General features: G+C 35.1%; 1 protein-coding gene across 1 annotated transcript; it reads left to right on the top strand.

Moving 5' to 3' along the window:
- Positions 1–23,363: 23,363 nt before the first annotated feature.
- On the top strand, positions 23,364–24,248 carry LOC149934193 (zinc finger MYM-type protein 1-like). Its single transcript, XM_090153395.1, has one exon. The coding sequence runs from the start codon at positions 23,364–23,366 to the stop codon at positions 24,246–24,248; it is 885 nt and encodes a 294-aa protein (XP_090009521.1).
- Positions 24,249–25,594: the final 1,346 nt, after the last annotated feature.

Raw genomic sequence — 25,594 nt, 5'->3', positions numbered from 1 at the left:
TTTTGCTGTGGTACCACGTTTAAGCGACGCCTGTCGATTAGGTGAGAAAATAAAAAATCATAACTAGTTCGTGTTTGTGATCTTTTAGGTACTCTGACGTGAATCGCGAGTAATTCGGCAGTGATAATTGAAAATAAGGTTAATTTTAATTATAATTTGTAAATAAGTCAATCAATTCTTTCGAAACCCAAATAAAAAGCAGCAGATGATCTTTTAATTAAAAACAAAAAAATTCTAATTGCGAAATGATATTTTGTCAAAGGCTTAAGTAACTCGTGTACTATACAGGTGTTTTGGTTATGGCTTGTTATGGGAATATTCTGAGATTCTAAATTGTAAATAAAAGTAAATCAAATTTTGATGAAATGGATGATTCTACTAAAGGTATGTAGCTATTGTCCTTGAAATAAAATGAGCTTTGACAATTTATGTCTGATGGCTTCATTTCTAGATTTTTGTCCTTCGCTAATTTGTGGAGTCTGAGCTAGCAATATAAATTAATAACTTTCTTGATCAAACTGATGCGATGATGTTCGATTCCAACTTCAGCATCAAACATATGTTCCTGAAGATTTAGGAAGATGTCCATGCCAACAATATTTCGTAATACAGCAAGTTCTAGTTCTTAGACTACATTTATAGAGAGAAGAATATCCCTTCATAACAACTTAATAAAATTGGCTAAAAACCAAGGAGATCTCGCTCAAATTATAATAAGATAATTAAACCTACACGACATGATCCTTGGTCCAAATTTAAAGGTGAGAGGATAGCATCACCGGTTTTTTCTATTTCACTTTCAAGTGCATGGATGTAATTTCTTTACATTAAATAGAAAAATAATTTAGACAATTTTTACTTGTTTTAATTCTATGGAAACAAAACCGGAGTTGGAATGGCTTTTGGCGTGACCCACCTTTTGCAATTAACAATTTGTATATCCCGTTCTAAAAAGTGATCATTACAAATTAAATCATGATTTGAAGGTGTCCAGTTGTCGCGATTTACAGCCATTATCCATTGATAAAGTATTGTAGGTTTAGATAAAGGAAACCTATAGTTATATAAAGAATTTAAATAAGAATGAATATTTATCTAAATAATATTTTAATTTAATCCTACTTATGGTATGAAACCTTTTCCGGAATTGTTTTACTTGTTGAAAAGTTATTGCAATGCATAAAAGCACAAATATTAACCATTTTTACCAAATAAAAACAGATTTTCAGTAGAAAACACTTTTACAACTACTTTTTTAATAAAGAAATCACAAAAAGTTTGGTATTTAATTATAAAACATATTAGCCAACATAAACGTACTACCCGTTTTTCAAATTCACCGCTAAAGGTTTTGTGTCTGATTTTTAAACCCGATAAATATTCTTAAAGGGCTCCTTCGGGAGCTTGGCGGAAGTTGGCAGTCGGCCCCGCGGTTTTAATAATAATAATAATAATAATAATCAGCTAGGCTAATACCCAAGGCACCACCTTAGGCCTAAGTCATCATGCGACTTTTGAAGCCCTTAAATCAGGTGGCCGGGTTACATCCCCCCCTTCGTCTTAAAGATCGTCTTTCACTTCCGGCGTGCGCTTTTTAGCGTGAGCATCTGCCTTACTCCGCGATAAAGTGAAAGTGCTCCGCCAAAGCATTACCGAAGGCTACTGGATTTCTTTGGTGTTTCAATTTATTGTTATGCTAATGGCGAATTCGGCGAGCTCCTCGAGTGAATCTGGATTTTGTTAATATAAATCTTGAAAGACGACGTTTATTACAATTAAAACGAGATCAATCAAAGGTGTATCTTTTAGACTCTAAGGAGGAATGGAAAACAAAACTGGAAAAATGGGTTGGTATTAAATTTGGAAGAAGTGAAAAAGAGGTTAGGATTTGGGCCAAGGCTTCAGCTGCAAAGCCAAAAGGATGTAATTTTTTTTAAATTAACTAAAAAGAATTAAAAAAAAGGCTATAAAGACCGTTTCCATTCCAAAAATTAACTATTATTTTGCCATACATCTCTTGGAATTACATGAAAAGGAGTGCAGTGAGTGCTATTGCAATGACGGACAAGGTATAACCCATAGTGTATTATCTATACATTAGTTCTGGGTACTGTAAAACGTTTAATTTTTTAGAAACATCGGTTTATATTGCATCAGAAACTGAAGAAGAATTTATGGCTCGAACTCATGGTAATGTAATTATTTAATTTTAAGCGAAGGTTCTGAACTCCATTTTCATAATAAGTCATTTTTATTTTGTTAGAAATTTCTTGTTTGGAATAAATAAAGTTGGATGTACGGAAAAAGCGGATCAACATTAAAAAATGCCTCGATAACATCAAATTGAACACTCCAACTGATTTTTCCTATGAAGATCACGTTAATTCTGTTTCTGCTAGTGATTCAGGTGAAGTACTTTTAGCTTCATCAGAAGTTTATAATAAACCACTTCAGGGGAAGTATTCCAATTCCGTAGAATGTTGAAACATCCTTCTGCGTCAGTTCAGGGGATTTTAAAAACTCTGCGGAATACAGCTCAAGACTAATTGCGGTTTTTAATATTCCACCGCTCCCGTACTATATTTATTTTAAAATCGTACCAACCAATCAGAAGTGCTCACGTTTTACGAACTGATTCAGAATAATGTTTCATCAAAATAATACGGGCTTAATGGAAATTGGAATACTTTCCCTGAAGGGGTTTATTATAATCTTCTGGTTTCATCAAGAATGGATTCAAGTTCCTACGAATATTGGAGCATAGCATTAGCCTCGCAGCTTTTGTAGAGAAAGTTCGTCTGCTTTTTTTACTTGCATCACCTCTACAGCGCAGTCTGGCGTTTTAAAATAAGTTTTATTCCGTGAAAATGGCTGAGTCTTACCCAAAAGGGCTTAAATGCGAATTGTCTTCTATCTCACGCCACGAAGCTCTCAGATTTAAATTATCAATTTCTGAATATCTTTTTTCATTGTAGTATTCTTTGTACTTTGATATACATTCTTAGCAAAAGGAAGTGACAATGGACTTAAAATATGAATATTCAGTTTCATTATCACATACACTAAGCGTAGGCGCTTCACGCCATAATTTTAGCAGCTCTGCATGTTGTTTTTGATTTAGGAACATTTCTTCATTTAAAAAATTAATAACCTGGTCTAAAACCACTTGTTTCATTTATACTTTCTGCATAATTAACATTTCACGTTTTTTTAGCCTTACCGCGTTTCGTGGATGGCTCCATATTTAAACGGAATATTACGGTAGCAATAGATCTTACTAGATGGCGCGCGTGAAAGACACGAAAATTGAAAGCAGACGAACTTAAGCTAGAAAAGCTGCGAGGATGGGGCTCAGAATCCTATCGTCCAATATTCTTTGGAACCTGAATACATTCTTGGTTTCATCTATTTCAAATTATCGTTTACGAAGATGAGGCATATTATTTTTTAGGAATCGTTGATCAGGCTCATTGGAAACGCAGGACGTTAAATTCAGTTAGCAAATTAGCAAATTTACAGAGCAGTTTTGAAGAAGAAATTCTTTCACAAGGAGATGAAAGTGATGATGACATTTCTTCAATCTCCAGTGAGCAACAAATTCCAAGTTCATCAATTCCGATTTTAGACCTGTTGAATGACTCGAGGCTACTTGAACTTGTTGAAGATGACGTTAATTTGGGTGAAGTATTTTTAAATAGCTGGTTTATTTAGTTTCATCTCTGTTGAGGCTACATAGGCCTACATGTACATCGAAAAATGATTATCGTTTACGAGGATGACACACTGCTGTTCGCTGGTATGGTAAAATAACATCAGGCTTTTTTTAATCTTTCAGAACTGGTTGATCAGCAGGTTCATGGGGATTGCAGCTCTAAGCCACTTGCACTTGCAACACCTATTAAAAATGAGAAAGTTTTGAAAAGAAGTAACCCAAGCTGCAGTACTCCCATCAATAATGGCGAAGTGTTCACACCAAAGAGAAAGTGCTTTTCATCATTAAAGTAAAATAAATCCATTTGATGTTGTATTTAATCTCATCACTAATAAGCTATTTTCAGAACTATTCCTGAGATAAATATATCACATTTATCTAACTTTGATTATCCTAATAGTTGTGTGAAGAATGCAAGCTTTCAGAAAATGTTAGTAAAATATTGTTAGATTTTCTTTCAAAAACAAGTATATTAATATATATATATATATATATATATATATATATATATATATATATATATATATATATATATATTTATTAATTTATTTTTAGTGTAACTGCTGGTAGTTCAATTGTATCGAAAGCTTTAGACTTTTTAACTAATGAAAGCCATGAAGTTGAAGAAATTTCTGATGAATCGCACTGTTGTGCATCAACCAAACAAATAGAAGACCTGGTCAAAAGTTCCATAGGTACAACATGCAAGATCAACGGTTTTCGAAAAGAGCTTTCTTTCAAGTCGTATTTTCTTGGTGCACAGTTCTGTTTATCATGGAAATGCAGTAAACGTAAAGACTATCACTATAACAAGTGGGAAGCTACACCATTTAACGAATAGCCCAGACTTGGAAATTGTGGGGTCCTGGGTTTATTGCGAGGGGCAGGTCACTTCCATTTTGGGTGCGTCTTAATCGTGATTAAATCGGGGTAATCATGATAAAGAAATCTAATCAAGATTAGAAAATATAATCACGATTTAATAAATCTAATCACGATTTAATAAATCTAATCACGATTTAAACGAGATTTAATCATTCTTATCTTATTAATCATGATTTAATCATTTTAATCAGATTTAATCATTTTAATTAAATTTAATCATTTTAATCACGATTTAATCATTTTAATCACGATTTAACCATTTTTATCATTTAATCATTGTAATCACGATTTAATCAATATAATCGGTTGAATAGAGATTTTATAACTAAAATCAAAACTAAAGTACGATAATTTATTAATTATTAATATTGATGGTTCTATCGCAATTGTGTTTGATTCTCGTTCTAAATTTCTAATCACGATTTAATAATACTAATCACGATTTAATCATACTAATCACGATTTAATCATACTAATCACGATTTAATCATACTAATCACGATTTAATCATTTTAATCAGATTTAATCATTTAATCATGATTAAATCAGATATAAACATTTAATCATGGTTAATTCTGATTTAATTAACATGATCGTGATTAAATTGAATTTAATCAAAATAATCACGATTAAATCGGATTTAATATTAAGTATGACTAGAAGTAACAAAAAAGTATAAATATTTATATATGTGTGACCGTAGATATATTTTGGTTGTGATACCGGCGTTGCAGTTTGCTGTGAATAGTTCAAACAAACTTAACACATTAGAAGGATTGTGTGTATTCTGACCGTCGTACTATTTTGAGTCGGTTTGCCGACCATATATTATGAACCAGCCATGATCATATCGACCGACCCAAACTATAATTTCATATTACTTCCTTTGAATCATTCAAGATAATGCGATAAAAATATTTTCCTATAATCATAAGTTATCCATTGTTCCTTAAGTTTTATGTAAAATTTTTAAATAATAAAAACTAGTGTTGTAAGTCGGAAAATTTTCCGGAAAATTACCGAGGCCTTTTTTCCGGAAAACTTTCCGTATTTTTCCGAAAAATATTAAAAACGTTTTCATTTCATGATTTGTCTAATATATTGTTTGCAAATTTAAATAAAGCGGCATTTTCACCTCATTTTTTCTAATCTAAAAGTAAAACTAAACCTATAGACTAGTTTAAACTGGTTGAAATGTAACACTATTAATGTTTTTTAGTATGTTTAGTGATATTAGTCATTTTAAATCGATAAAAAGTTTAAAACATTAAAAACCCTTGAAAAGTAATTTATGTTTAATTTTTTTATTTTTCCGATTTGCGGAAAATTTTCCGCATTTTATTTTTCCGGAAAATTAACAACCCTAATTTGATGAGACCTTTTTGAGTCGGCTGCGTCAAGTTTTCCGACATTCACTGAAAAACAGAAGGAGATAAATTTAAATATAAGTAATAATTGGGTATTCGTGTTAAAGGTGATATAAGAATCCATAAAAACTAGTGTTGTTAATTTTCCGGAAAAATAAAATGCGGAAAATTTTCAGCAAATCGGAAAAATAAAAAATTTAAACATAAATTACTTTTTAAAGGTTTTTAATGTTTTTTACTTTTTATCGATTTAAAATGTCTAATATCAGTAAACATACTACAAAACATTAATAGTGTTACATTGTTAATCAGTTTAAACTAGTCTAGAGGTTTAGAAATAGAGGCGAAATTGCCGCTTTATATCAATTTGCAAACTAACCATGGAATGAAAACTTTTTTTTATCTTCGATAGAAAATGGGGGGATAGAAGGGGTGATTTTGTGCATGCGTAAATCTATGACATTATGCACATGGAAGACCTGCCCTACGTATAATCTAAAGTTTGCTAGATGCTTGGCTTTAGAAAATTCTTTCTTCTTCATGCCAATTAGCGTGGTTCGCATGACCAGTAGTATGTTTGCAGTGTGTGCTTATTTGACCATTATTTACGAACCACTAGTTTAATACTGTTTTGTAATTCATTTATTTTTCTATTAAAATAGCACCCAATAACGTTTATGTTTATCACAATATTTTTAAAATTGTAGTTAATTTTAAATTGCAATAAATTTATCACCCATTAACTTAAATTGATTAGTTAATGACTAGTTTGAATATTTCACTTTGGTACAAAATATGTTTTAAAAAAATCTACTAATTTTGGGAGGAGTTTCTCGTTCCAAAATTGTTCATCAATAACAATTATTTCGTTAAATAGACCATCTTCCTTAGATTCAGTAAAACCGACGAAATCTGCCCGTTTAAAATTTTTCACTCCCATTTCTCCTTAATTGTACCTGTCAGTAATAATGAGATTTTCTGTCCAACTGGATGGTTCCTCCTTGTTTTTTTAAACAAAAAATTGGGAAGTTTTCAACAATAACCGAAATTTCCATGTTAGTAATGTTTTTTCCTTTAATAGAGCTGGGAACCTTTATTTCTAAGACTCCATTATCGAAAATCCACTAGGTTTCACTTTTACATTAAGAAGTTCTTCATAGCGTTGACGAGCCACAGACTCTAATTTTCTTCCCCTTTAAATTGCAGGTGGTAGAAATATATTTGTATTTAAAGGGGAACGGCCAAGCTTTTCCAAATATCGCCTTATTTGCGTATCAAAAGATCAACAAGACGTTCAATATACTTAAACGTAACTTATTTTGTCTTGAAAAAATAGTTTTTGGCCTAAAAATATGAAATGCAAAATAATGCCAAGTATTTGGGTTTTAATTTTTGCCGTTATCTTAAGGTGTATCGCCAGCGATTTGCAAACAATCCTAACTTTTAAAATCTCGAAATTTAGGCTTAGGTCTCGTTTAACTGGAAAGCGACGCGCGTGGAAAACAAATCTTTCGCGTCTTCAGCAGCGCGCGCTTTTACTTTTACGTTGTTTTTCTGTTTCACCGATTTCTCAAAAGGTGTCGCAGCGGACGCGCGCTTTTCAATTTCCCGAAATTTCTTTATTTTATTAAAAATTAACCGCTTAATATTTTTTAATGCGGTTTTCGCCCTAAATTTTAGTTTTTAACGAGCTATAGGGCTATCTCACTGGTTAAAGCTTGACCGTGCCCCTTTAATTAATAATTCAAACTTACCTATCCAGTTTGGTTGGAGTTAGTATGTTATCCACGATTGAACTTCGGAATTTGTTTCCTTTACATCCAAATATTACACCAAACATTGAACTTGAAAGTCTACCAATTTCAGGCCCGGACTGGCCATAGGGCAGATCGGGCAAATGCCCGATGGGCCGGTGTGGTCAAAGGGCCGTGAGGCCATCTAGCCAGCATGACAATGTAGTGTTTTTGTGGGAAGTAGGGGCCGACGTTTTTAAAATGCCCGGGCCAGTTTTAGGTCCCAGTCCGGACCTGACCAATTTGAATTGTTTTTCACAAATAATTATCAGACTGATTAACAGTAGCCCTTTCAATATAATCTATAGCAACCTGTGTAGTGCGTTGGTTTTGGAAAAATTCCTCACACAAAGATTCATCATATGTCAAAGCTGTTTAAAGTATTAAAATTATATTCGTACTCTGAACATGTTCAGGGTTTGTACAAAAATTTCAGATTGTATTTCCCTGACTTTTCCGGGTTTTCCTTGACCTTTTTCTACGAGACTAAAGAGAAGTATGGAGACCTCATAGACTAAGTTATATACACAAAAACTTTGGTTTTTCAATCAGTATTATCCAACGTTATCCAGGTCGTGTACGAACCCTGATGTTAAAAGTATATGCAGTTTTCACTTACAAGGTTTATTAACTAATTTCATAGCTGTAGTCCACATAACATCTGTTTCATTCACTAAAGCATTGTCTTGAATGTCAAATCCCAAAAGTGCCGAGCTCCAGTTTTGGGAAATATTTTTCTCAGTTCCATGACAGCTTTTTTGTTGCAATTTTTATCTGGTGAACTATCATCTGGATGTCTCGGATCAAATTTTGTTAAGTCTAGATCATCAGTCTTCGAACATTGTTGATTCACACTAGATAACTTGGGCTTATTCCAGCAAATTTCTGACAATTGCTTACAATCAGCCTTTCTCAGCTTAGGCGCACTCCACGAGCATGGCATAGACGTGCAAGAAACAGCAAAATTCTAATCTTCTACATTCGTGTATTTTACCAAAAAAAAGGAGAAGTGCACCTACGTGACTACATTTCCCAGATTTGCTGAAAAATAAATTATATTTATATTATAGGGTATTTAGTGTTTGGACCATCAACCAAATCAAGTACAATAACAACTTTATAGCTTTCTGACTTCATAGAGGTATAGCAACTGGATTTTACATATAGAAATTGATCACAGACCTGAGGAAAAAAAATAATATTGGAAAATTTATTAAACATCCAATCTTACTTACGAGACTAGTCTCAATCCCATTGATTATATCCTTCGCGACCAGATGAGAACCAGATTTGTTAAAACCCTTAAATTGTTTGTTGCTGACATTGTCAATTAATGACTTCCTCTGTATAAGGTAATTGTAAACTTTGATCACGGTTTTTTTTTAATAGTCGATGGGAGTGGACATTTCCTCCAATTGAGTACACTGTCAGGCTATGGAGCATTTTGACCACATATATCTGTAGAGAAAAAAAATAGACGGAAATAACACACTTTGGAAGAACTTGTTTGTTCCCAAACTAATAGGAAGCTGGCCTCTTTTCTTCTTGTTTTTAGTAGAGATTGGCGTGAAGGTTTTTGGCAATGAATTGTCTTTATAAACACAGATACGTTCCGAAAAACCGCATGTTATACAGCACGTTTCATGTTTATCAACAGAAAAAGTTTTATCTTCATTTGAATCTGCAATTTGTGCATCGAGTTTAGCCTCAGCACGAACAAGGCCTAACTTAGTTTCACTAGCTACATTTTCTTGGCAACTGTTTTGCTCTAATTTCTTTTGAATTTCTTCAATATATTCTATTTTCTTCCACTTAGTTTTAAATGTAATCCCTACATTTTCGTATAATACTTTTAATTTTGGGATACTTAAACGCTCAAGCAAATCTCCTGGCATTTCGGCTTGCATGTTGAGAGTCATCTGCTTGTAGAATTTAAACGCGTGATAGCGCATGCGCAAGTTTTCAATCGAAAAGGAGTATTGCTACTAGCAGTACCGAAACATTAGACCAGGCTGCCCAGTCTGTTGTAAATGCTCAAGAACGATTGAATGGGCTTTTGGAAATGATTCTCAACGAAATGGTAGCCCAAAGAGAGCAAATTGCTTAATTTTGGACAATACCAATAAAATTCAGGTGACAATACACAACTCTCTTGTTCCGGCTGAAAAAGAAATTGAAAATTTTATTTCAGCGATCTCGCCTTTTTAACGAATAATTAATAACTAAATTTCCACCCCCTTCTCGACTCCCTCTTAACATTCACATACTTCGAATTTCTGGCTACGCCACTGACTCAACTTCACAGTTCTGTGTCGATAATAATTCTCCGTCTTTCCGAAACAAATACAGCATAATCTGTAGTAAGATTATTTTATAATACAATACATTTTAAATACATAAATATATTTCTTCTTTTCGTTTTATTATTAGATAATAATGGTGAAGGCATTCTAGTAGAAGGAAAGTAAGGGTGTGGCGTCCAACCAGGGTTCGGGTTTGGGTTCGGGATCGAGATCCGGGATTTAAGGGGTGAAATGGGGGTAAAATCATCGAAAAGTCAATGTATTTATGATATTTCTCGCGACGATTTGTTTTTTCGTATATCAACATATTGTGTTCAGGCCAGCTTGTTCATTTATCTCTGCTTATCTTGAAAGACACTTGAACGTATATCTTATCGCGTTTTATCGTACGGAATAAGTTGAAATGATGTAAAAAGTGATAACCTAGGCGGCGCCCGCGGATTACCCGGGGGACGCGGTTAATTTGAATTGAAGAGTGTTTTGACGTCATGGAATATTCGTTGTTAAAGTAGAATGGTAATATTTTTTAAACTTCATTTTAATATCATTGTAGTACGCTTGGCACTTGAACCTATCTCACGAGTATTTCACTGGGTGAGAGATAACGCGCGCGTGCGTGGATTACCCGGGGCGTGGTTTTCGCGGCGCGGTTAATTTGAATTTAAAACACGGATTTGAGTGTTTTGACGTCATGGAATATTCGTTGTTAAAATGACGTAGAATGGAAATATTTTTAAACTTCATTTTAATATTATTAGCACGTAAGTTTTAAATTTGATTATCATATTTTTATACCTATATTTACATATTGAAATTGTTACGCATACATGGTTCCCATTTAATATTGGGATATTTATAGTAATAAATACATAGAAAAATACCATAAAAGTTCAAAACGTATAAAGAGTCCTTCAAAGTACTTTAAAAGGATTTTATTTACGAACTAAATCCATATTTTTTTTTTCAAACTTAGAAGTTATACCTATATTTACATATTGGAATTGTTACAAAAGGTTCTTTTAAACGTAACTTAGTACATTAATTTATTTTGGAAGTTCAAAACGTTTTAAGAGCCCTTCAGAGTACTATAAAAGGATTTCATTTACAAACTAAATTAATATTTTCTTCAAACTTTCAATTCGTTATAATTTGAATTTAAATGAAAACATCATGGATTATAGGTGCGTAATCTACTATTAGACCGAACGGATTAAAAAAAATACTTAAAGTAAGTGGTTTTACTGATAAACTCTAAAGGAATTTTGGAATTTTCTAGAATAGCAAAGTAAAACTAAAACGTAAACCAAGTTTAAAACGAAACTAATAACTGGGAGAAAGGTTGAAGTAAGTAACTTTTTTGAGTTTTCGTTTTTTAATTTTTGAGTTCCCTATATTATTATAAACTAAATTAAATATAATTTTTGAAAATTTGTAATAAAAGATCTGCTCCTTCGTGTTTTACATATATTTAAAAACTCGAGATTTTAATGAATTGTTTTCAAAGCATGAAAAATATAGCAGATCCTTTGATTTTAATTGTAGTTAGTAGTTACTTAAGTATTGACTGGTACATTGGCCGCTGATACCAAAGTTAGAAAAGCGTAGACTAACCGTTCAATTCGTTATAATTTGAATAAAATTAAAAACAATAATCTAAGATACCTTTTAAAGTTAAATTCCTTTAGAGTTTATCAGTAAAACCACTTACTTTAAGTATTTTTTCAATCCTTATACCTATATTTACATATTGGAATTGTTACAAAAGGTTCTTTTAAACGTAACTTAGTACATTAATTTATTTTAGAAGTTCAAAACGTTCAAAACGTATAGAGTCCTTCAAAGTACTTTAAAAGGATTTTATTTACGAACTAAATCCATATTTTTTTTTTCAAACTTAGAAGTTAGTTTGTATGAAATACTTACTAATACCTAAAAATGGACTTTAGAGTGGATAATTAAGTATTTTTTCAATCCTTATACCTATATTTACATATTGGAATTTTTACCAAAGGTTCTTTTAAACGTAACTTAGTACATAAATTTATTTTGGAAGTTCAAAACGTATTAAGAGCCCTTCAGAGTACTATAAAAGGATTTCATTTACAAACTAAATTAATATTTTCTTCAAACTTTCAATTCGTTATAATTTGAATTTAAATGAAAACATCATGGATTATAGGTGCGTAATCTACTATTAGACCGAACGGATTAAAAAAAATACTTAAAGTAAGTGGTTTTACTAATAAACTCTAAAGGAATTTTGGAATTTTCTAGAATAGCAAAGTAAAACTAAAACGTAAACCAAGTTTAAAACGAAACTAATAACTGGGAGAAAGGTTGAAGTAAGTAACTTTTTTGATTTTTCGTTTTTTAATTTTTGAGTTCCCTATATTATTATAAACTAAATTAAATATAATTTTTGAAAATTTGTAATAAAAGATCTGCTCCTTCGTGTTTTACATATATTTAAAAACTCGAGATTTTAATGAATTGTTTTCAAAGCATGAAAAATATAGCAGATCTAAGATACCCTTTAAAGTTAAATTCCTTTATTATGTACTAAGTTACGTTTAAAAGAACCTTTAGTAACAATTCCAATATGTAAATATAGGTATAAGGATTGAAAAAATACTTAATTATCCACTCTAAAGTCCATTTTTCAGGTATTAGAAAGTATTTCATACAAACTAACTTCTAAGTTTGAAAAAAAAATATGGATTTTGTTCGTAAATAAAATCCTTTTAAAGTACTTTGAAGGACTCTTTATACGTTTTGAACTTTTATAGTATTTTTCTATGTATTTTTTACCATAAATATCCCAACATTAAATGGGAACCATGTATGCGTAACAATTTCAATATGTAAATATAGGTATAAAAATATGATAATCAAATTTAAAACTTACGTGCTAATAATATTAAAATGAAGTTTAAAAATATTTCCATTCTACGTCATTTTAACAACGAATATTCCATGACGTCAAAACACTCAAATCCGTGTTTTAAATTCAAATTAACCGCGCCGCGAAAACCACGCCCCGGGTAATCCACGCACGCGCGCGTTATCTCTCACCCAGTGAAATACTCGTGAGATAGGTTCAAGTGCCAAGCGTACTACAATGATATTAAAATAAAGTTTAAAAAATATTTCCATTCTACTTTAACAACGAATATTCCATGACGTCAAAACACTCTTCAATTCAAATTAACCGCGTCCCCCGGGTAATCCGCGGGCGCCGCCTAGGTTATCACTTTTTACATCATTTCAACTTATTCCGTACGATAAAACGCGATAAGATATACGTTCAAGTGTCTTTCAAGATAAGCAGAGATAAATAAACAAGCTGGCCTGAACACAATATGTTGATATACGAAAAAACAAATCGTCGCGAGAAATATCATAAATACTTTGACTTTTCGATGATTTTACCCCCATTTCACCCCTTAAATCCCGGATCTCGATCCCGAACCCAAAACCCGAACCCGGGTTTGACGCCACACCCTTACTTTCCTTCTACTCATTCTTACCTGCGAAGCAGCTAGAATCTACGGGGCGCCCTTCAATTCGGGTCTTGGCCATTCCCATTTGTAGCTCAATAAACGTGGTTTCAGGTAAATGTTTGATTGGTAGTGCCAAAAATCCTTTTTCATAATCAATTCATTGTACTGGGTCACTCACGATACATTATTTTTAGCGGGACATATGTTTCGATCACGTTAGCTCGAAGAAACTCCGCCGCCATTTTTTCATTATTTTCGCCTCCGAACGCGTTAACGAAAGATCCTGAGCTCTCGTTGTGCCACGGCCGTCTCGAGATCTGCTTCGCGGTCATAGCGGCCCAGGCAAAGATTTCCTCTCCTACGTATTTTCGCGAATACCTTTTTTCACCACAAGGAGCGTTGTCTGAGCCCCCCCCCCCCTTCAATGTAAAAAATTACCGGGATATTTAACAGTTGTCTATGGCAGTAAATTCAACTAGTTAATCCTTTTTGCATTGTTTTTCAAAAACCTTTGGAAAATTTGGGATATACAACTTATGATTTGATCTTTATCGAATAAGCTTTCATTTAAAACATTTATTTAATTAAAGTAATATGCTTATATTGAGTTTTATTAGTTAATCGCTAAGCCTAACCAAAGTTTCTTTTGTTTTTCACGGGTTGCAAGTTTTAAATTTACAAACCAGTATTCGCATTTATTTTATCTTAATTTTAAATAAATAACCCCAATATTATTCATATTATTTAATAAATAGCTTTATTATTCTTTAAATTAAGTTCACATTTCTCAAACTTTTGTTTTAAAATATTGCCTATTTTTGATACGCAAAAATTCCCACCACAAAAATTTGTTGTGTTCCATTCTGTGAATCTAAGAAGAATATCAATGTATCATTTCATCAGTTTCCAGTTGATGGAAATTTATGCAAATTATGGACTAAGAACATACCTAGAAAAGATTTTGGGGTCAATGAAACTTACGCATCAAGCAAAAGATTTGTTTGTAGTGTACATTTTAAGGAAAGTGATTACTACGAAGGTCTCAAGATTCGCAAATTAAAGAAAGGTGCCTTTCCAACTGTATTTCCTGAGTATCCAAAATACATGCCACAAGACGAGGAAGTTACCAGGAATGTTAGAAAAAGAAATCTAAAGGCTCCACCATCAAAGATCTTAAAGGGAGCATCAACTTCCACTCTACAAGATGCAAGACTTATTCAAAATATTTCTAGCTCTAAAGAACTTTCACTATCTGAGCCCTTCGGAAATAATGAAGTTGAAACTGAAGAAACAGTTCCGACATCTGTCATTTTACAAAATCAGCCAATTGCTGAAAGTAATCCGATGGGCTAACCACTCTCTGATAATCTTTACACCGATTACATAAATATGAAAATGAGTACAGCCTTTGGTAGTGCTAAATCTGTACTCACTCGCGTAATCATTTTAGTGCAGTCAAAGCTACAGGCCTGTACAGCGATTACGGGGAGTGATCAGCCCCTCGAAGTTATCTACAGATGAAAAGAACCATTAACACCTTTAGGAGCAAAGTCTGGCGCCAAAACCAAAAATTAAAAGATCTGCAAGAAATAATTGACTCACTTCGGACCCAACTTGATGCATTTAATAACCCTCCAGTAAAGAAGGTTCAACAACTGATGGCTGATTATGATGACGAAAATGACGAGGCTATTTTCTTGCTAAACATAGTTTGCAACTATAAAAAAGCGTCCTACATGGAATGAAGCTGCAGTGAGACAGTGTGCTCTGTGGAACTTTTCTTCTCCTAAAGGGTATAACTACCCCATGAAAAAGGAATCCTTTCCTAAGTTTCCTTTCCTTCCAAGATAACACTGAAGAGATTTGTAGGTGGTATCAATGGAGAAACAGGTGTGACAACAGTCATCAAAGAACGACTCAGACGTGAAGCTGGCAAACTTGATCCTAAAGATAGATTCGTGTCAGTAATTATTGATGAAATGTCCATCAAACCCCAAGCGATTTATGATAAAAAATTAAATTAGACCGGATCTATGGCTTGAAAGATACTACACGGAACATCACTGTTCTTGTTGCTAGCGCAAGTGATGAACCACAGCCTAAAAAACCAAGAGTCCCAGTAATTGCAAATCAGTTGTTATGTTTCCTGATGAGTGGGATGTCAATGTCATTTAGCATACCAGCTGCTTATTATTTTTCAAAGCAACTTACAGGTGTAGAGCTCCACAAGTTTACCATTTTAGTTATCCAAAAAATAGAAGGTTGTGGTTCCTTTGCCATTAGAATAGTGACAGACAACCACAAAACAAATTGCGCCATGATTCGATTGCTTGGTAATGGTCCTCGCTCCACCCTTATACCAACAGTACCACACACTGTGGACGAAAGCAGAGTCTTGAATCTTAGTTTTGATGCTAGCCACGTAATGAAGAGAGTCAAAACTCGATTCCTAGAAACTGATAGTGAAGAAGGCTCGGAAGATGTTTCGGGTAAGTACGTTAAATGGACTTACGAGCTTCAAAAAGACGAAAACATCAAACCAGTTCGTTGCCTCACGAGAAAAGCTGTTTACCCAAGTAAAATTGAAAAGATGAGTGTAAGTCGAGCAATAGGTATATTTTCAACTCCTGTCATAGCGGCTTTGGAATACCTAATGAACTACCAAGGAAGTCATCCACAAGCGCACAAATTTAAAACAGCGGGTCCAACTATCACTTATATGAAAGTTATTCAAAAGTGGTATGACATTCACAATGTAGCCACTATGAGTCTTGGATACAGGTCCACAAATCAGAACAAGTGTCCATTCTTCTCTGTTAATGACGAGTGACTTGATAATGTGGTGTATAGAATGAAAACATACTCAATAAAGTGCATGGTTAATTTAATCAAACTTGGTTACGTTATTATACATTATTTACAAGTGAACATTACTAAGCGCATACTACAAAAGCATCTCAGGGAGTGATGTGAGGGGGAGGGTCGGGTTGCCAGATCTACAGCGCTGCCAGATCATTTCATAGAAAAACCAACTACCAGTTCATTACACAGACTATATATATACACTAGTATGTATCATCCTTTAGCGATATATCTATAAGGTAACGCTCTTTTAATCAATTATTAAGGTAAAGTTAACCCAACAATACTCCCCCAACTTTTCCATGTTCAAAATTATATATATAGAATTATATACTTATATACTTATAAATCTTAGATTAATATATTTACAAGCTATTAAACTGTTAATGGTATCCTAGCAATACACTCATAGAAGTTATACTTATTTAACACTTTTGTGAATATATCAGCGATATTTCTTTTCGTTTGTATATATTTCAATTCAAACATACCTTCCTCTAATTTTTCCCGTACATAATGGAAACGTATGTCTATGTGTTTAGACCTATGGTTATCTACGTTATTACGAATGTAATCTATAGCTGATTGATTATCGCAATATACTATTGGTTTAACTATATCTAGTTTAAAGTCTTTGAGTCCATTCACTATCTGTATGACCCACAACAGTTCTTTAACCGCTTCCGACATCGCCACATATTCGCTTCCGTGGTACATGTCGATACTGACTTTTGTTTTAAGGATCTCCATGATACTGGACAGGTTCCAACGAAGAAGATATAGCCACTGGTGGATCTCCTCGTGTCACGATCTCCACCCCAATCGCTATCTGAATACATCGTGAGGGTAGTTTCTTGTTGCTGTTGATAAGTCAGTCCATAGTTGATTGTTGACATCACATATCGTGTAAGTTGTCGCAATAAATTCCAGTGTATGAGTCCTGGATTTGTGTTATACTGCGATAATGCGATCACTGTGTACATAATGTCAGGTCTAGTCTTCTGTGCCACATATAGAAGGCATCCAATCAACGCTTGGTATTCCTTAATGTTAACTTCCGGCGCCTCTGTAGAAACCCGTCTACTTAGTATAGTTGCAGGGCTCATCGGAAGACTGACCGGTTCATCTAGTTGTATGCTGAATCTTGTTGCGACTTCCCTGATATAGTCCATTTGATGTAGCTTCATACTGCCATCTTCCTGGGTGTCAAAGTTAACTCCTAATAGCTTCTGAATTGGACCGAGGCATTTTATTTTCATATTTCTTGGCTATTTCCTTTTTAATTATTTCCAATACATCATTATTCCTGGCTATAATTGGTATGTCGTCTACGTAGATTAATATAATGGCTTCTCCTCGGACCACGTAAACACAATTGGTGCCCAATACTTTTTCAAAACCCAGATTCGTGAACGTTCGATCCAATTCCTGATACCATTGTCGCCCACTCTGTGGTAAGCCATATAGAGATTTCTTGAGTTTTAAGCAGAGTATCTCGGGATCTCCCGATTCAAAACCAGGTATCTGATTCATATAGACTACCCTGTCAAGTGCTCCATATAAATACGCGTTCTTCACGTCGAGGTGAGCGTGAACCCATCCCTGATGAATTGAAGAACCGTATCAAACTGAAGTTCACTACAGGAGCAAATGAATCATCGTAATCTCGCCCTGGGACTTGATTGAACCCCTGGGCTACCAAACGTGCTTTATACCGTTGTATTTTATGGTCATTGTCTCTCTTCAGCGCATATACCCCGCGACATCCGACGATTTTAGCCTGGTTTGGTTTGATTACAGTTTCCGCAACGTCTGGATCCAGTAACGTTTCGACTTCGTCAGACATTGCTTTTTGCCATAGCTCTTTTTCTTTTGATGACATTGCTTCATCGTAAGTGTTCGGTATAATCACTTCCGCCAATGTGCTCCGAAGGACTCATATATCGTCTGAGGGTTACCCGCCAATAACGACTCCAGTTTCTTCTTAGAAAAATCGAATAAAGCGATATCGTGGGATAGATTCTTCGCCCTCAGGTAATTCGTAACTTCATTTTTAGAGCGTAGACGCTTGCCTTCTGGATTGCGATAGTAAATATCGATTATACCAGCTGTTGCTCCTGCTTGTCTTGTTGTTACTTCCAGGCTCCAACCCTCCGGCAGTCCTTTTGGAGTCTTTTCTGGTCCATGTAGTTGACCACTGGCCCCTTCCGACGCCGATGATTTATCCTCTCTTTCTTCAGCAGAAGGGGTATTGACATCCTCGGCTGGTAATGGTAGATTATGGTCCGTTCTTATCAAGCCATCGCCAAGTTCTTCTAGCATCTCTATTGGCCAATTGAGTGTTTCATCTGTTGTGATTACTTCCAAATGGTTCATGCCCAACAGATTTTCATCGAACGTAACGTGTTTCGTCTCCATTACTCGTTTGTCTCTAGGAAACCATACTCGATATCCTTTTGTGTGAAAGGCATACCCGACTAACACGCCCACCTTGGCTCGTTGTTGTAACTTGTTTTTCCTTTTTGGTATGTGGACAAATGCTAAGCTACCAAGCCTCCTCAAATGTCTTGCGCTTGGTTTGCGATTCCACCAACATTCTAACTGAGTCCTCTCCCCCAATCTGCTATGTTTGAGTCGATTCTTGATGTACGCAGCTGCCGCGCCGTTACGATCTCTGTCCAAAGTGTTGTTGGCAGTTCTGCATCCTTCAGTATAGCTCGTACCATATCCATGAGCGTGCGGTTAATCCTTTCGGCAACGCCGTTCATTTGAGGCGAGTACACGTTAGTTCTTTCATGCCTGAGGCCCTCTTGACAACAATACCTCTCGACATAATTGGCACAAAATTCCATGCCATTATCGGTACGGATGGTTTTAATTGATTTCCCCATTTGCTTCTCAACTCTTGTTCGAAACTCAATGATATAGGCTAATACCTCACTCTTCTTGGACATGACATAAATCTTCGTATAACGACTATAATCGTCGATTAATAATAAATAATACCTTGCTCCACTCAATGATTCAACAGAACATGGTCCCCAGACATCGGCATGTATGAGTTCTAGGACTTCACAACTTCGAATACCTTCAATACTCTTGTGTGGCTGTTTGACGCTTTTACCTGTCCTACATGGGATACAGGTCGTCAGCTCCCCCTGTAGTGAGCCAATGCCATCTAACATACTATGCGTCACCATATATTTTAAATCCGCTTGATTAACATGACCTAATCGCTTATGGAGAGTGATAAGGCACATGCCGCTTGATTTACATCTGGAGGACCATCAATTAAGGCTTGTGTTGTTAATACATAACAATTATCTTGTAACTTCGCTTCAAAGGCAACATCACCCCAAGAAAAGTAGCCAGTCAGTTTAGACTTTTCAAAAACCCGTTTCCAGCCGGCAGTGTCCATACAACGACCTGATATAAGATTTTTCCTCATACTAGGGGTGTATATTACATTTTTCAAATTGATGTAGTTACTCTCATCGTTATATTTGACTTCAAGCCATATGGACCCTCTCCCTTCGGCTCTTGTTACACCTTCCCCGACTGAAACCTGAGATTCTTCACAAGGAATGTATTCGTAGAACAAATCCCGCCTATTACAGAAATGGTGTGTCGCACCGGTGTCCACGATCCATTCCTGTTTGTTATCGTTTGTGGAACTGAAGGCGGAAGCAAACATCCCTTCCCTGTTCCTAACCTTCTTGGCTTCTTTACCCGGTTTCTCCTTGGGTTTCTGTTTACATTCGGAAGCGTAATGGCCGTACTTGTCGCAATTGTAACAATTCCCTTTTAGGCCCTTTTTATCTTCTTTCTTTTTCTTGCCTCTACCCTTTGTGGGACTTTTCGGTTTTGCTAATAGGGCATTTGATCGACTACTAAACTGATTTTGATCGTTAGCTATGCGCCTCCCATATTATGCCAAGATCACCTTCTTTATTTTTTCCGGTACAAAATCAGTATCCTTATATTGATATATTTGCAACACCAGAGAACTATAATCTTCAGGTAACGACCCTATCAGTTGATATGATACCTCATCATCATCTATCGCCTTGCCTGCGTTCAACAGCTGATTCTTTATATCATAAACGCGACCTATGAATGCGACCATACACTCTCCAGGTTCGTAAGTCGTTGCATAGAATTCTTTTCTGAGCATGGCTATTCTAGCCCTCGACTTTGGTTCAAACACACCTGCCAATGCCTTCCAGATATCCACAACAGTCTTGCATTCTTCAATTAAACTTCGAAGATCCTCCGAAATACTTAGGGCTACCATAGCATAGGCTTTTTCTTGTCTAGTTTCATATTTATCTCTTTCTTCTTGCGACTCTGACAGGAGCTGCTTCTGTTCCCAACACTATCTTCAATAGCCTATTATGTCTTAATAACATTTGTATTTCCCACTTCCATGTTTTGTAATTGACTGAATTCAGCTTACTGATTTGCATTAACGGTGATGAACCACCTTCCGCCATTTTGTTTTTGCCGATAAACACGCTGGGTGCCCGGGGTTCGTGATTGGAACCATAGTCCCTGTAGAACCGGCCGCAAGCGTGTATCGCGCGCTGCAACAGTTACTCTGAAAAGTCTCATTCTGACTCGAGTTATTTGTAAACGTTATAGCAAGATGGGATAATTTCGCGACTGCTGATACTTGCTCAATGGACAGCTCTTCATCTCGTGTTTGCTGCAATTTATAATTGTAAAAGGTATGTCTTTAATTAATATTATTATATTTTATTTCATTGTAAAACATTTTCTTAAAATACTAGCCAGCTAACCTGAAGTGTAAAATAGTGTTCCATAAGGGTATTTACAAGTCGTAGAAATGTAGTAATTTCAATGTTTTTATGACGGCTGGGTAATGTGCACTTTTGGTTTTTATTGGAATTAACGTAAGTCTTTCGCAATGGTTCATTTTCCTGTTTTGGTATGAGTAAAATCAGTGCAATTTAAATTCAATAATGTCTAACATATGCCAATAATTTAAGACTACCAAATCATTCGTGGTTTGTAAAAGTGTAGGTGCAAACGGACTTTCGAGGAGACTTTCGATTGCTTTTCTATTCTCTAGTTATTTTGGTCTAAACTAATCAACCATACTCTTCACTAGCTGTGCTATAGCAGAACTCATGTATAAGGTTTTTTTTATGGTGTAGACAATACTCAAATTTAAATTTTTGATCATGAAACAGGTACGGGGTACATCAAATGCCTGATAATAATTCCAAATATGAAACGAGTTCAGCAAAGTGGTGCACAACATAGAAAAATTTCAAAAAATAAAAATGAACAGGATTTAGATTTAGTACACAAGAATTCAAAGCTGACTGATTTTTTCACACAAAGTCATGTTCCTCAAAATGGTTTACCGACTTCCCATAACGACTTCGGAATCGCCGAGGCGTCCCAATCTGTTTCGTCTAGCACTGCTACTGAAGTAAATTCTCCAAGTAACTCTATTTCCAATGGTGATTCACTTTACTGGAAAATTGCTGCTGAAAAGGCAGTTATTGAAAACCATGATAGTGAGGCTCAAATGATACAGTCTGAGAAATATGAAGTAAATAAAGAAAATGATCCGGGGCTGTGGCGTGATTTTTCTACTGATGACGTGGCTTATTGGATTTCGTCTGGACCCAGTCAATGTCAGCATCACAATGGAACTTTAAAAAAATCTTACCGACAATTCAGTAGTGGCAAATGCTGTTCACATAAATATTTTATTGGGAAAAAACCCAATGGTGAAAATTACAAGAGAGAGTGGCTTTTATATTCACCATCAACAGGATCGGTTTATTGCTTTGTTTGTAAAATGTTTGCTCCTAGAGGTTCATCGCATTTTGTTCAAAGAGAAGGATTTAGTGATTGGAGAAATGCTGTGGGAATTGATCACCACGAAAAAAGCATTACTCATTGAGATTCTATGTTATTATACTTAACTCGAAGACGAGGAGAAGGACCTGCTGGGCTGAGACACGAGTTGGAAAAACAAATTCCAGATGAATGTGATTACTGGGAAAATGTTTTAAGGCGTGTTGTAGCTGTTGTTTGAACGTTAGCTGAACGTGGCTTGGCTTTTCGAGGAAAAGAAGAAAAATTTGGATCATTGCACAATGGTAATTATTTAAGACTGCTTGAACTCATCAGTGAGTTTGATCCATTTTTGGCGGGTCACATCTCTAAATATGGAAATTCTGGAAAAGGAATTCCTTCTTACCTGTCTAAAACCATTTGTGAAGAATTTATTATCTTATTGGCTCAAAACGTTCACGCGTTTATTGTTGACGAAATTAAATCATCTGGTTATTTTAGTTTGTCAGTTGATTCAACTCCAGATGTATCACATATCGATCAGTTAAGTGTTGTAATCAGATGTGTAACAGACGGGCAGCCTATTGAACGTTTTTTAACCTTTTTGGAAATGTAAAATCATACCGGCGAGGAAATGGCAAATCAAGTGTTAAAATACTTACGCGAGGATTGCCAACTTAACTTTTCAAAATGTAGGGGTCAATCTTATGACAACGCTGCTAACATGTCTGGACGGTATAAGGGGATGCAACAAAAAATATTGGAAATAAACCAGTTTGCTATATATGTGCCGTGTGCAGCCCATTCACTGAATTTGGTAGGCCGAAGTGCTGTGGACTGCTGCCAAGATGCTGTTAATTTTTTCTCTACAGTACAGTTGTTGTATACGTTTTTTTCGGCCTCTACCAGCAGGTGGAAGATTTTAAAAGATTGTATAGGAAGAGAAAGTGTTTTAAAGTCTCTCTGATACCAGATGGGAGGCTCACGCTGTGGCAACGTCAGCTATTTTGAAGTCTTTCTCTGAACTTTTAGAAGCATTAGAGTATATATCTGATGACCAGGGACAAAAAGGAGATACTCGAAGAGAAGCAACGAATATTGCAAACAAGATGCAAGATTTCGAATTTGTTTTTCTTTTGATATTTTGGGATGAGATTTTAATATCTTTTCATAGAGTAAGCCAAGCGCTACAAAATGACGATGTTAATTTAAAAACTTGCGCAGATTTGTATGCATCATTATCAGACCAGCTATGCGCTTCGCGAGATGATTTTGATAGATATGAATCAGCTACAAAACAATTGCTACCCGATGTTGATTACAAGTCAGTTAAAACTCGAAAATATATTAGAAAAAAAGTGCCAAATGACGGAGATGCACCAGAGGTATATTTAAATGCCCGAGATAAATTTAGAGTCAGCACGTTTTACTTAATTCTAGACAAACTTAAAACTGAGATGAAAAGAATGGGCGGTATATACAAAGAAATATCAGATACATTTTCTTTTCTAACTGATATACCAAAAACCAGCACTTTGTCATCTGCTGAAACTTCGAGGTATTCCCAGTGCTGTAAAAAACTTAGTGATGCTTATCCAGAGGACTTGAACGAAAATTTTTTACCCGAAATTCTACATTTTCATTCATACGTGCGTCAAAAGTTCAGTGCGACAGAAAATGTAAAAACAGCATTTAGTCATACCGATCTTTATAAAGTAATTGTAGAAGACATTATCGATAGTACCTTTCCAAATTTAGATATTTGCTTTCGTATATTTTTAACATTGATGGTCACAAATTGCTCAACAGAGCGTTCATTTTCTAAGTTGAAATATATAAAAAATAACAACAGGTCGACTATGCAACAAGACAGACTGGATGCGTTATCTATACTTAGCATTGAAGCTGATGTTTTACGTAAAATTAATGTCGAAACTGTGATAAAAGAATTTGCAAACAGAAAATGTCGTAAAAGAGTTTTCAAATCCAACTGAATTTAGTGAAGTTAAACTAGAAGTTTTTTTATTACAACTTTCTGCGGGGTGTACGGCAATTAATTAGTTCCTAGTTTTCTAATGTTCCTATATTCAAGTGTGATTTAGTCTTTTCGATAATTAAAATATAATTTTACTGTTTATTGTATTTATTTTTTCCATAGCGGTCCGAGGGCATAGCTGCACGGACTCGTAAGACTCGCGAGCTCACGTGTTAATTTGCCATAGGAAGGGCTTGTCTCTGGCTCGCGGTACTATACTTTCTATGGAAAGGGCTCACAAGTCCGTGAAACTATGCCCAGAGCGCAACAAAATGTTGGAAGTGCTTAGGGCAACAAAAGGGGTTAATCCGCCCCTGAACATACTCAATAAAGTGCATGGTTAATTTAATCAAACTTGGTTACGTTATTATACATTATTTACAAGTGAACATTACTAAGCGCATACTACAAAAGCATCTCAGGGAGTGATGTGAGGGGGAGGGTCGGGTTGCCAGATCTACAGCGCTGCCAGATCATTTCATAGAAAAACCAACTACCTGTACATTACACAGACTATATACATACACTAGTATGTCTCATACTTTAGCGATATATCTATAAGGTAACGCTCTTTAAATCTATTATTAAGGTAAAGTTAACCCAACATGACTGGCTTGGCTAGAAAATTATTTTCCTCAATATCTAGAAAAAGTGCAAACCGACTGCGAGAAGTAAATATTGACAAAGGAAACATATGAATCTATTAGAATAACTTCATTGTCTACAATATCTCGCGTGTCATACCTCCTTAAATCTGGTTTCCAGTTTGTCTTGACAAGAAATTTAACGAGCGATGCTATTGAAATGTTTTTCAGCATTCTCAGGCAAATGGCTGGAGGGAATGACATGCTTGATGCAAGAGCCACCATATTCAGTTTGGAATCCATCCTTAAGAGAGGCACTATATCATAAGAAAACCTAAAACATCTAACTTTCCCCAAGACAGCTTCACATATCTATCAGCCATGATTGATACCAGAATCGATGAATTTTCAACTATTTTAAACGGCAATGAAGTTACTTCACCATCTGAAGTTACTGACATACTAAATGCTTTGGATGAGTACCCAGATACACAGAGATGCACCTTACGAATAGCAAGTATCGCATACAAATCCTAGAAGAATTTTTTTGCCAATTGTGCCTTGAAAATGTATCACAGCCTAATTCTGACTCACCATTAGTTGGATTGATAAAATTATCCGACAGAGGAAACCTTAGGTATCCCCAGCAAAGCTTTATCGTGTTAATGGCTATAGTAACAACATTCATAGAGAGAGCTGTACCCTATCTCCGGGATCCACC

This window comes from Leiobunum rupestre, chromosome 7, assembly GCF_980474605.1.
Source record: "Leiobunum rupestre chromosome 7, qqLeiRupe1.1.hap1, whole genome shotgun sequence".
NCBI lineage: Eukaryota > Metazoa > Arthropoda > Arachnida > Opiliones > Sclerosomatidae > Leiobunum > Leiobunum rupestre.
The sequence above is the reverse complement of the archived record's forward strand: the minus strand, read 5'-3'. Positions and strand labels throughout refer to the sequence as shown.

What these genes read in the sequence shown, in the direction of transcription:
- LOC149934193 (XM_090153395.1), top strand. Translation starts at nt 23,364, where the DNA reads ATGCAAGATTTCGAATTTGTTTTTCTTTTGATATTTTGGGATGAGATT.